The following is a 13,468-nucleotide window of genomic DNA, read 5'->3' on the forward strand; positions in this document are numbered from 1 at the left end:
GGGTTAAGCAGCGGGCCATATACTGAGGCTACAGTCCTCCTCCTGCAGCGGTCGCGGGTTCGAATCCAGCCCACGCACCTTTGCTGCGTGTCTTCCCCATTCTCTCTCTCTACCCCTTTCCAGTCTGCATCTCCAATAAAGGGCCACTAGAGCCCAAAAAAACCTTTTAAAAAAAAAAAAAGATTGATGGGTCCCATCCTGTTTTTCTCCGAGTTTTGGTTGTCATATAGATCCTTGCTGAGTTGGCATGTCGGGTTAGATGTTTAGCTTTCTTTCCCCGCAGCTGGCCTCACAGATAAGGTTCACCATGCGCACCTATAACGTACAAAACACTTCCCTTTTCAGTATAAATAGGACTGAATTGATGACCACCGTGTGCATTTCTCTTCTACATCTGTGGTTTGAGAAAAGTGTACCTCCGGCTGAAAAATATTGTGCATGATATAATAAAGTTTTTATTAACATTTGATTCTGTTCACTGGTTTTCTTATGGTGCACCAGATTAACGAACACGTGGATCTTTCAGTATCTATGTGGCCCTGCGATACACTGGCGAACTGTCCTGTAATTAGCTGGGATAGGCTCCAGCAGACCCCCGTGACCCTGCAAAGGATAAAGCGGGTATAGAAAACGGATGGATCGATGGATATAATGGGAATGCGACCGTTTGGACATAAGTATCTGCTAGATGATTAAATGTTATTATGTCACTTTCAAAATGAAAGTGGACAAGCATGTTTACTGTTCATTCAAAAATGTGTGTGAGGCTGTAGTATAAAAGCCCTTCAGATGCTCACAGACTTAAGTTCTGTGTGCAAACGTATGATTTGATGTCTTTACCACACAGTACAAAGTACTGTACCATCTTGATGACTCGTGCCTCTTCCTTTTTTTTTTTTACTTTAGGTAACATAATCCTGAAGGCTTTAGAAGCTTCTCAGCTTTCCTCTGCAGTGTCAGCACCATCACTGTGCCACACACTGATGGGTCCTCCCTTGACTCACACGCATTGAGCTGCACTGTACTCTCCCTCACCTCTTACCCTGCCTTCTATCTCCTTGCCCTTGTTTTCTTTGTATTTAAATTTGTCGTTTTTAGCCTCTTTCTGACATCCCTGTTGTCATTTCTTCTCGCTTTTATCGTCTTATTGCTTTCATATTTCAGGCACATCTTCCTGTATGTGTACGTGTTCTTTGTCGAACACATACACACACACAAAGACCAACCACATTTGCTGCTCCCTCTTTCTGCGAATTTTTTGGTTGGCTGGCTCATCCTCTTGCCCTGGTTTCTCCCCATTGCTGAGTCAATAGTAGCCCAGTGTTCTCGCTGTGCTAATGATGTTCGGTTGGCAATCTGCTTTGTGTTCACAAATTCCTATCACAGTCCTGGGTTGCATAACCATACGGCGTAGCGAGGCTGCTGGCTGCTTAGAAGCATTTTTGTGACAGCTCTGACAGAGAATGGGTATAAATCAGATTTGTAAAGGGAAATTTGACATCCAACTGTTTGATAGAACCATGTTGTATTCATTTTGATCTCTTATTTTGACAGGGCAATCCATCATTTATTTTACTTTATTACATGTTTTGTCAAGACTGAGAATGCTGCGTTGGTTGTCATTAATATATTTATATATATACTCACCGGCCACTTTATTAAGTACACCTTGCTAGTACCAGGTTGGACCCCCTTTTGCCTTCAGAACTGCCTTAATCCTTCCTGGCATAGATTCAACAAGGTGTTGGAAAGATTCCTCAGAGAGTTTGGTCCATATTGACATGATAGGATCATGCAGTTGCTGCAGATTTGTCGGCTGCACATTCATGATGCGAATCTCCCGTTCCACCACATCCTAAAGGTGCTCTATTAGATTGAGATCTGGTGACCGTGGAGGCCATTTAAGTAGTGAACTCATTGTCATGTTCAAGAAACCAGTGAGGATTCACGCTTTATGACATGACGCGTTATCCTGCTGGAAGTAGCCATCAGAAGATGGTACACTCTGGTCATAAAGGGATGGACATGGTTAGCAACAAAACTCAGGTACGCTGTGACGTTGACACGATGCGCAACTAATGGGTCCAAATTCTGCCAGGAAATTATCCCCCACAGCATTACACCACCACCACCGGCCTGAACCGTTGATACAAGGCAGGATGGATCCATGCTTTCATGTTGTTAACGCCAAATTCTGGCCCTACCATCCGCATGTTGCAGCAGAAATCGAGACTCATCAGACCAGGCAACGTTTTTCCAATCTTCGTTGTCCAGTTTTGGTGATTCTGTGTGAATTGTAGCCTGTTTCCTGTTCTTAGCTGACAGGAGTGGCACCCGGTGTGGTCTTCTGCTGCTGCGTTCAGAGATGCTCTTCTGCATACCTCGGTTATAACAAGTGGTTATTTCAGTTACTGTTGCCTTTCTATCAGCTGGAACCAGTCTGGCCATTCTCCTCTGACCTCTGGCATCAACAAGGCATTTGAGCTGCCACTCACTGGACATTTTTTCTTTTTTGGACTATTCTCTGTAAACCCTGGAGATGCTTATGTGTGAAAATCACTGTAGATCAGCAGTTTCTGAAATACTCAGACCAGCCCTTCTGGCACCAACGACCGTGCCACCTTCAAAGTCCCTTAAATCACCTTTCTTTCCCACTCTGATGCTCAGTTTTAACTGCAGCAGATTGTCTTGCCCATGTCTACATTCATTGAGTTGTTGCCATGTGATTGGCTGATTAAAATTAGAATATATATATATATATATATATATATATATATATATATATATATATATATATATATATATATATATATATATATAAACACAGTACGTACACTTGACCTTAAGCCTTTTTGGATCAACATCTATCTGTAGCTTCACTGCATCCAGTCCACAGTCAGAGAAGGAGGACTCCCTCTTGTGTTTACTTAATATTACTGTGCTAATATTAATGATTTAGCTTTTTGTTTTTACAAATCCCTGTATCGGCACCTAAAAGATTTATGTTGTGGGGCACAGTACACTGCTCTTCTAAATGAATTGATTTCCCCTTTGAAAATCCATTAAAACAACTATTAATTTACAGTCAGTGGGAGGACTGTAATCAATGCTGTACTGCGCTGACTCATCAGTCAAATCTGAGGAAAGTACTGTTATTTTGTATTTGTGTTAAGGATGAAAAATCTGGAGATTTGGCAGGCATGAAATATTTGCCAAAAAGATTTTATTTAGTTATGTTAAGGTTGTAGAATATGGTGTTCAGTGACAGTTTTATTCTACTATATGTTTCCCATTAAAGGCAGGGTAAGTGATTTCAAGATGATATAATTTCTGTTGATATTTGAAAGAAACATGGAATGACATCAAACATGGGACCTAGCTCCATAATAGGTCCCCTTTAACCTACCTTTAAAGGCCTCTTTTTTAAATTTTGTACAACTTCCTGGAATGTTAATGAAACCTTTTTTATATTTTTCATTATAGTACCACAGGTACAAAAGCATATTTACACCTCTGCCCATAGCAGTTTGTTTAATAGACCCTCCAGAAAATCCTTGATTCTGCGGGCTAAAATCCTTGATTCTGCGGGCTAAAATCATTGATTATGCGGGCTAAAATCATTGATTCTGCGGGCTAAAATCATTGATTATGCGGGCTAAAATCATTGATTATGCGATTAAATGTGCTTTTTATGTGCTTTTATGCGGTGAAATTGCGGAATATGCTGGAAGTTGCGGAATATGCGGGAAGTCGTGGAATATGCGGAAAGTTGCAAAATATGCGAAATATGCAGGAAGTTGCGGATTCGGCGCTGAGCTCTTCCCTCTTACATTCAGTGGGCTGTCTCGTCTGATCTGAGGTCGTAAGAGAAAAAAAAAGGAGAGCGAGGGTGGAGAGGAGAGGGGCGGTCGCAGCCCGGCGGCCGGCCGTCTCTCTCCCTCCAGCCCGCGGGTCGGTGCTCGGGTGATTGCCGGGCGCACCGGCACAGCGAGGGGATGAGACAGAGCTCCGTCACCCCACGCGTCCGCCGCCACTATCCCCCAAGTGGATGGGAACGTGAGTCCGCCTCCGCCGGCCTTCGCAGGCGCAGTGGTACGCGGTCAGCGCGGATCCTGAGTCCCCCGGCAGCCGCGCCCCCCGCGCAAGCTGCACTCCCTTTTTCCTCTCACCCCCGCGGGTGAGAGCTGCTGTTTGGGGGGTGGCGGTTTCTGCGAGGGGTGCGGAGGTCCCCGGGCGGGTCCCGTACGTCGCGACCGGGCGTCCCGACATGTCACTCACAACACTTCCCCCTTTTTCCAAACTTTATGCGAAAATGTCGGCGATGATGCGGTGAAATCAAGCGAGCCCGCATAATTCGCATATTCAGCGCGGACATATGCAATATTAACCCCAGTAAAAGTGATTTTTCTGCACCAGACATTGAAATCCACGGAAGGTCTGTAAATCCACGGACAGCCGTGAAATCCGCGAAAAATTCCGCGATCACGGCATCGCGGATTCCTGGAGGGTCTAGTTTAAGGTGGACTGGAGTTAACATCTTAGCTCCAGCCCCCTCTGTGCCTCTTATGACATGTATGTTGCAGCTTTGTGCCACTCACTTGTGAGGTACAGAAAACGGGTTAAAGTGGTTGAAGATAAAGACTGGAAAGCTAGATAGTTGTAATCCTATCAGGGTTTGTGATGTCACAGCACTCTGTAAATGTGGAAGGCTCAATGAATGATGTATTTTCAGACTTTTGTGTCCCAAAGAGACAAGATTATGTTATCTTAAAGTGTTTATTTGGTACTCACTTCAGACACCTAAACATACACTTTTAAGCACTCTTTTCATAACATTTCCCTTTCAAAGCTTTATATAAGTGAAAAGCATGATTGTTTTAAACTATTTAAAGAACATTATACTAAATCATAAAGAGCATTGTGGTGTGGTGAATAGTACTGTTGCCTCATAACTTTGAAGGTTCCTGTCTGAGGGTTTTCTATGTAGAGTTTGTATGTTCTTTGATATGCTCCAGCCTTCCCTGAAAATCATTTGGTGGTTATAAATGATGACTGGCTAGGAAAGGATATTTTTGCACAATCTCTTGGCAAATCATTATGAAAAATATCTTACGAATGGTTCTGTGTTTTCTTTCAGGTGTGGGTGTACCTCTAATGCTGACTTATGTCTATGGGGTCGTTCCTATGTCGCTCTGTAGGAACGGCTGGTGTCGAGCGCAGAGCGAGCCGCCTGAAGTTCATAAAATCCAACTCGAAGACTTGGCCAGCTGTGAGTGCAACTTTCAGTACCTGCTCTTTACGTCAAAAATATAATTGAACTCTATAGCTGAGATTTTCAATCCCCCTTCCTGCCCGGTCTGATGGAGTTTCCACTTCTCTTATAGATCTTCTATTCTCTCATGTAGTCAGTGATCACTGGACGGGTCAGAACAACCCAACGCTCAGTGACACCAGCGTCCAGGAAGTCAGAGTTAATGTGCAGGAAGTCAGTGTCCTTCCAAGTACGAGCACCACGCCCCCAGAGCTCGATCAATATGTGGCGTCGGATGCAGCAACACAATGCCATGGTTACACCCAGCAGGACAGCCAGTCTGACTGCGAGGTGGTTATTGTGCCTGAAAACAAGCTTGATGACACAGAAGCAACTACTCTGAAGTAAGTGGTTCCTCTAGTTTCCCCTTTTTCCTCCAGGTTTCCTTACCGACATTATTTTCACTACATCATAATTAATTAAGGACTACTCAGAAATAGGGCTGGGCGATTTTGGACAAAAATAAAATCACGATTTTTTTTTCTCTGAAAACCCAATTTTCGATTTAGATTTAGATTTTTTTGGTAAAACTACAAAAGACAATGGAATAAATTGTTTCAAATATTTTATCTTTATTTTTAAAGAAAAATAGCAAAAAAATGTCCCTATTGGGAATGAAGTGCAATTGAAAGATACTGTAAATCCTCCTTGAATTTAGTAAAGTGACAACATTTACAATTTTCTTGACCAAACAAAGATGACTAAACGAGCTCTGTCTGTAATACAGCCAGTTGCAAAAAAAGGAAAATCGATTTTCCGATTTTCCTTTTTTTAACATCGTCTTGATTACCGGTAATAAATCCGATTTAGATTTAAAATCGATTAATCGCACAGCCCTAGTCAGAAATCTTGTTCTTCTATTGTTTCATGGACAAAAGTATTTAGCATGACACTGTATTGATAGCCTTGCTTGCTATACATCGTTCTCACTGCAGGGAAGGAACTAATATTGAAGTCCGTGTGGAAATTGAAACCCATCCCAGAGGTGCCCGCCAGTCCAGCCTAAGTAGCATCCTGTCTAGCCGAAGCCTGTCAGCAGAATCACTGGGAAAATCGCACTCCCAAGACTACCAGTGTGCCTCAGAACTGGAGGAAAGAAGGGAGGGGAGAGGGAGACAGCGGGGAGAGCAGGAGGGGAGAGAGAAACCGGGAGGGCCTGCAGGAGCGGACGAAGAGACAGTCCTCCACGTCTTCGAAATAGTCGACGTATGAGGTGCTGCAGTGCAGCTTTTGTACTTGGTTGAAGATTCGGCCGGGTTTCGGGGGGGACGCCGAAATCCGTGAGCTGACGTGCCACTGGGACTGACCACGAGAATCATCAGCCAAGGTGACCTTCTGCTTCCAAGACGGACCCTCTCACCAGATGCCTTCTAGCTCCACCCCCTGAAGAAGATGCAGTTCCGAAGAGAGAAAATGATAAAGATTAATGTGTGTTTGTGTGTGAATGAGCGTAAGACTATGATAAAATTACTGGAGGGCTATGAACTGTTAGGCAGAAAGAGAGAGAGCATGATAGCTGTCTAGTTCAGACTGTTTCTTTTCTTTATCCTTTTTTTTTTAATCCTTTCTGAAACTACCTTGCTCTCCCCCAATTATAAATCTATTTCTTAAATCCCTCTCTTCATCCGGTTGTTTTGTTTTAGCCACCTTACCTCCCTCCTTTCTCTCCTGCACAACTAAAGAGACCATTGCAAGCGTGATTTCTTCTGTTTTGCAAGGGGAGACTGAGAATCTATTAACTGTATTATCAGTGAAGTAATATAAAATCTTTCACAAGCCATGCTGCAAAACAGGAGTATTTTTTTTTCTATCTGAAGTAAAATTTCCTTGATTTTTAAGATGCAGTGCTCACAAATGAATTGTGCAACTTTAACAGATGATGCATGCTGCACTGTTTGATTATTCTTGTGAAAGAAAAATGCAATGGAAAATGAACCCGAAACAGTTTAAGCGCACACCTGTGGCTGCTGTTATGTACTGGACTTAGACATGCTCTGTGACAACGTGGCAGGGATGAAGTTGACTAGAGGGCTTACAAGTACCAGGAATTATAACTTATAATCAGATCTACAGTCTTCCATGGAAAAAGTTGGTGGGGGATAAAAAGTTTTGCATCGTTCTAGTGCAGCTTTCAGCTTTTGAGGGGACGTCTCTTTTTAAATCCTAGAGAGAGATGTGTCTTTAGTTTGTTAAAAATGCTCACCCTGATGCAGGACCACATTGCAAGCGATGCCACAGTCTCAACTTTGAAAGCTTCAACATTCAACAAATCGGTGTGCATCCACAATAAAACACATGCTGAGAGCATTGAAATATAGACTAAAGTCTCTCTGAAGTAGTCACAGAGCACTGAAATTACAACAGCAGCATGCTACCGCAGCCTAAACTGTAAAAACAACCCTGGAGACAATTTTGTGAGATATTCATGACTATAAAGTACATGCACTGCTTTGCTTCATGAGTGTTAAATAACTGTGAGGTGAACTTGGATTTGAAATGAGAAATTATGTCGGGTTATGTAGAAAAACTGAATAAAGAGTTCACCTTGAAGGATCCAGAGACAATGCTTGTGTTCTTGTCTGGAAAATTATATTTCTTTGGAGGCGTGAGACGTATTCCTGTGTATTCAAGGATTATAAAAATTAAGGGGATTATTAGACCACAAAAACTACAGAGCAGACAAACAGAAGAAAGGGAAAAATGAATGAATCCAAGTGAAACTGATTAAGTTATGTGAAAAATGTCCCTACACATCTATGCTCACAGTAATGCCTTTTGATCTTAAGGAACTGATTACAGTTTTACCAAATCAACTCAGGTACCTTTTGTTAGCTTTAACTGGCGATTTCAATTTTTTCATTTGTTATTTTTTTAATACAACAGAGCCATACCTCACAATGAAGTTGGAAAAAAACATTGCTCAGTTAAGCGTAACCTTCCCAAAAAACCAAAAGACATCTGGATGGCAGCACTTGGATTTTTAAAACCTGTGCGTGAACTGCATTATGACAACCTGTTTAGTATTCAGCAGCTTCGTCCTGTGCTCCCAAGGAAAGGCAAGTTTATTTGTATAGCACATTTCATGTACAACAAAGTGTTTTACACAAACCTTTTTATTTTATGCGTAAAAAACGTAAAAAGTTCAAAAGCACAAACAAAAGACAGACGGACATAAGTTAAAAAGAATTAAACAAATGAAAAGGTTGCAGTGCATTGTGGTAAATTACTGAAATGCAGCAGTAAATAAAAAGGTTTTCAACCTTGAGTTAAAGCAAAGGAGATTTTCAGCAGCCCTGATGCATTCTGGGAGTTTGTTCCTAAGGCGAAGAGCATAAAAGCTGAATGCTGCGTCACCGTGCTTGGTCCGACTCTGGGTACAGCAAGTAGGTGTGACCCTGACGACCTGAGGGTTCTGGTTGGTTCATAATGGACCAGGAGATCAGAGATGTATTTTGACCCGAGACCATTCAGAGATTTATAAACCAACAGCAGTGTTCCCAACAGTGTTACAGAAGTCCAGCGTTCTAAGTCCTGCTGAGACATCAGTCCTTTAATCCTCAATATGTCACTCAGGTGATAATAGACTGACTTCCCTACCGTCTTAATGTGGCTGTTAAAATTCAGGTCTGAGTCCAGAACCATTCCCCGACTTCTGGCCTGGATATTTGTTTGTAGCTTTACTGCTTTGAGCTGAGTGCTGACGTTTAATCTTTCTTCCTTGGCTCCAAAAATTATTATTTCTATTATATATGGTGATGCTAATTATATATAACCATCTCACCAGGGCACTATAATCATATCCATACATTGATCAAATTAAAGAGTGGATGTGCCAGAATTTTCTTCTGTTGAATGAAGACAAAACAGAAATAACAGTGTTTGGAGCCAAGGAGCAACGATTAAAAGTCAGCACTGAGCTCAAAGCAGTGAAGCTAAACAATAGCTAAGCTCAGCTAGCTCAGACTTGAATTTCAACAGCCATATTAAGACAGTAGTGAAGTCAGTCTATTATCACCGAAAAAACCTATTGAGGATTAAAGGACTGATGTCTCAGCAGGACTTACAAAACTTGCCCAGGCTTTTATCTTCAGTAGACTGGACTACTGTAACTAGGGTTGCCACCCGTCCCTTGAAATATGGAATTGTTCCGTAATTGGGAATTAAAAGCTGCGTTCCGTATTGAACCAATACAGACACATATTATGCTCTTATTTATTTATGTCATAATATACAGGGGAAGGTCGGAAAATTTGAATATATTGCAAAACTTAATTCGTAGTAAATTCAACTTAAGGTGAAACAAATATATAATTTCCCACTACATGCAAAGTGAGATATTTCAAGCCTTTATTTGTTATAATTTCGGTGATTATGGCTCACAGTTTATGAAAACCCCAAATAAAAAATGTGAATATATTATGAAATCAATAAACAATTCAATCATCAAAATTATATATTATAGGCTATACATATATAGGCTTAACATAGCTTGCTTTGCCTGTAATGAGACTATGTAATATACACGTATTAGTTTCACTTTATAGGTTGAATTATTGAAATAAATTAACTTTTACACCATATTCTTCACCTGTAGGCTATATTCTACATCTTAGCTGATGTGGACATACATAGCATAGGAGGCTATTTCAGTTGCTAGTATGGTTGGCTGTCTGTACACTCATGCAAGTTCAATGCTATTAAAGCACTTTAAACTTTAAATCAAAGCATTTTGTTTTTTCATAAAAAAATACATTTCTATGCATTTTAGAAGTTTTAGGGATGTCCTTTTTTTTGGCACCTGCGCTGCTGAAATCGGGGTGTCCTACCATGGATTCACACTGGAAGCGTCACAGGCGTCAGAGTCATAAATGCCATTCATTTTCTATGAAAGCGCGCGTCGAGAGGCATTGGAGACGTCGGGGGCGTTGGAGGCGTCCAGAGCGTCAATTTGAAGTTGAAAAATCTCAACTTTTATGCAAATGAGCAGCGGCGACGCCGAGGCAGCGTCCAATCACAGACCGGGATTCCTGAAGCAAGAACCATCAATGCAGATTGTACTTTCGTGTACACACAAACGTACACTCATTCACATGCACATGAGCATAGCTGTGCACTAACACACTTATTTTATCAAATCCGCTCCGACCCGGTGTGTCAGAGTTCACCGCAGACAGACTGCAGCTTCACCGGGGCCAGCTGACGGTTGCTGTTGATCCAGGACCAAACTTGTTAAGGAGCATCAAACTCACTCTTATCTATGCGGAAATAACGCTAAAATATAAAGAAGGCTTCCCAAAGTGTGATCCATGGTGAAATAGGAAACTGAAGATGTGCAGCTATATATATATATATATATATATATATATATATATATATATATATATATATATATATATATATATATATATATATATATATATATATATATATGTAGGCTAGGCTATATGCACTGTTCCCTCCAGTTCTGCAGCGCAGTTTGAAGCCCCGCCCACTGCAGGTGTCGACAGCAGTCACCAACCTGGCTGGGTGATAGAATGGACCCCCACCTCAAGTATGAGGCCCACATCAAACACCTATGTCAAACATCCTTCTTCCACCTCAAAAACATAGCCAAACTCCGCCCCATCCTGTCCCTGAAAGATGCTGAAAAATTGGTCCATGCCTTCGTCTCCTCCAGGCTCGATTACTGCAATGCATTTCTCATCAGGATCCCAAGCAAGAGCCTTCAAAAGCTCTAATACATTCAGAACAGTGCTGCTAGGATCCTGATGAGAGTGTGCAAATACGACCACATCACACTCCCATCCTCCACTCACTACACTGGCTCCCCATCTCCTCCCGGACAGAATACAAAATCTCGCTGTTAACCTACCAATGTGTCCATGGCAACGCACCCCCTTACCTCAAGGAGCTGATCCATACTCAACCCCCCACCCGCACCCGTTCAGCAAACAAGAACAACCTCCTCAAACCCCCCAAGACTAAACTAGTCACCATGGTCACCTTTTTTACATTTTAGTGATGATACTGCTGCTTTGTGTTGATTTTCTTGCCTTGAATGTTGTAGCACTTTGAGATTAATTGAATGTAAAGTGCATTATAAATTAAATTCATTATCATTATTATTATTATTATTATTATTATTATTATTATTATTATTATTATTATTATTATTATTATTATAACTCCAGTTCTTACATTTTTATACTGGCTTCCTGTTTATCGCAGAATATACTTTAAAATCCTGCTGTTGGTTTATAAATCTTTGAATGGTCTCGGGCCAAAATACATCTCTGATCTCCTGGTCCATTATGAACCAACCAGAACCTTCAGGTCGCCAGGGTCACCCCTACTTTCTGTACCCAGAATTGGAAGCAAACTCGAGAGGCAGCATTCAGCTTTTATGCTCTTCACCTGTGGAACAAACTCCCATGCATCACGGCAGCTGAAACTCAGTTGTTTTAAGTCAAGGTTCAAAACCTTTTCATTTACTGCTGCATTTTAATAATCCACCATAATGCACTACAACCTTTATTTCTTGCATCTCATTTATTTAATTATTTTCAACTTATGTCTGTCTTTCTTTAATTTCTGCTGGTGGTACAAAGCAGTGGTGAAATGAACGCCATCCAAAAGAGGAGCAGACAGGTATTAGAGACAGTGTGGATTAGAGACAGACCAGCAAAGAGCTGCAGTGACAGAAAATGACCAACAGGTGGCAAAATGTCCTCACTGATGGCGGGAGGCAACAATATACACCAGGCTTTTGTTACCCCTTTTATATACAGTACAGTATATAAAGAAAATAAATCAAAATAAAAGATAATTATAAGCTATCAAAACTACAAAAAACATCTAAACTTCAACCTGGCATGTTAAGGTAAGTGAAAGCCTGGTTCAGTAACTGTCAAACAGTGTCTTTCTTGGTATTTTAATATTTTCTATTGAGCATTTTTATGATGTAGGCCTAACTATGTTTTTTTGAATCATTTTCCCATGCTGGTTTGGATGATGTTCTGGCTGGAGGATTTCTTCTGGTAACTCTGACACTTTTCAACATTTGTTGTGATGAGTATCCATGACAACGGAAAGTTCTTCACCTGTGGAAGCAGCAGAAAGAACCAGCTAATGACCACAAGAAGATCTAAAATGCTGATTAGCAGAAGAGAAACCGATAACCAAAATGTTTTGAGCATTTTTCTTCCACGTTGATAATCATGTGAAAGCTGAGATCAAGAGGCGAGATGGATGATCATGGAACATTCAAAGGAAACAGCAGAGTTACATCATTTTTCAAGATGTGGCAGCAGTATGTTTTTTACTTTAGCATCTCTACATGAATTTCAGATGATACAGGACTGGACTTAAAAACTTCAGACAGACCAACAAAAGTGTCGTAGGAGTGTTTGCAGTAGCCTACTCGTAAACAGATGGCATTATCTGGGAAAAATTGCTTTGGAGGAGTAGTTCTGCACCCTAGATGATGAACTGAACTTAGAGATCCCGTCCATGCTGTCTGCAGAGAGCTTACCTGTGAGTTCTGCTGCTGCTGATGCAGTTGGTGTCATCGCTGAAGTTGTCACCAGGTGAAAGACATCAGTAAAGCAGTTGTGATGATCTCTGGAGGTTTCAGCCACACTTTGCTATCCAACAGTTTCTCAACCAATTTCCATTTTAATTTAACTTTTTTACATTCTTACATTGTTACCTAAAGTCTTTACACTGTAAAACATAATACTCTTCTAGAGAATGATAATACTCTGTAGCAGGTTTCCAGAAGAAAGCTCAGCTTTTGCAAATCAAATAGGGCAGTTTACTGCTCATCTGCTTCTATACTCAGTTTGCAAACAGCAACTGCAAACCACTATTTTGTACACAATTTTTTAACAGGTGTAACAATGGTTGATTTGACCGATTAAGAATTCCCCCAACAGTTCTCCTCAGGTGGAACTTTAGTTTCTGAGTTTTTGTTTTTGTACATTATTTAGAGGGGGGGGGGGGCAACACCCCTATAAAAGGCTCTGTCCCGCCTAAAACTTCCCTCTTTGTTCTGTAATGTCTTCGGGGAAAGGTGAGCTCTTATTTTGTACTTTTAATTTAACATTTTATTTGTTTTAATCTTAATATTTTATGTCACCGGCTATTTCCCATGTATAT

At 41.1% G+C, this 13,468-nt stretch overlaps 1 protein-coding gene across 3 annotated transcripts in view; it reads left to right on the forward strand.

Moving 5' to 3' along the window:
* si:ch211-278j3.3 (E3 ubiquitin-protein ligase RNF19B) overlaps positions 1 to 7,862 on the forward strand; it is a 36,215-nt gene extending 28,353 nt beyond the window's left edge. For 2 of the 3 annotated variants that reach the window (XM_061746652.1, XM_061746653.1), the window contains exons 9-11: positions 5,138 to 5,269; positions 5,385 to 5,655; positions 6,247 to 7,862. In XM_061746652.1, the coding sequence (XP_061602636.1) occupies positions 5,138 to 5,269; positions 5,385 to 5,655; positions 6,247 to 6,523 (680 nt within the window). In that variant the 3' untranslated portion in view covers positions 6,524 to 7,862. The remainder of the gene's footprint in view (positions 1 to 5,137; positions 5,270 to 5,384; positions 5,656 to 6,246) is intronic. The other variant, XM_061746654.1, reaches the window with a different exon arrangement.
* The last annotated feature ends 5,606 nt before the right edge of the window (positions 7,863 to 13,468 follow it).

This window comes from Cololabis saira, chromosome 18 (genome assembly GCF_033807715.1).
Source record: "Cololabis saira isolate AMF1-May2022 chromosome 18, fColSai1.1, whole genome shotgun sequence".
NCBI lineage: Eukaryota > Metazoa > Chordata > Actinopteri > Beloniformes > Belonidae > Cololabis > Cololabis saira.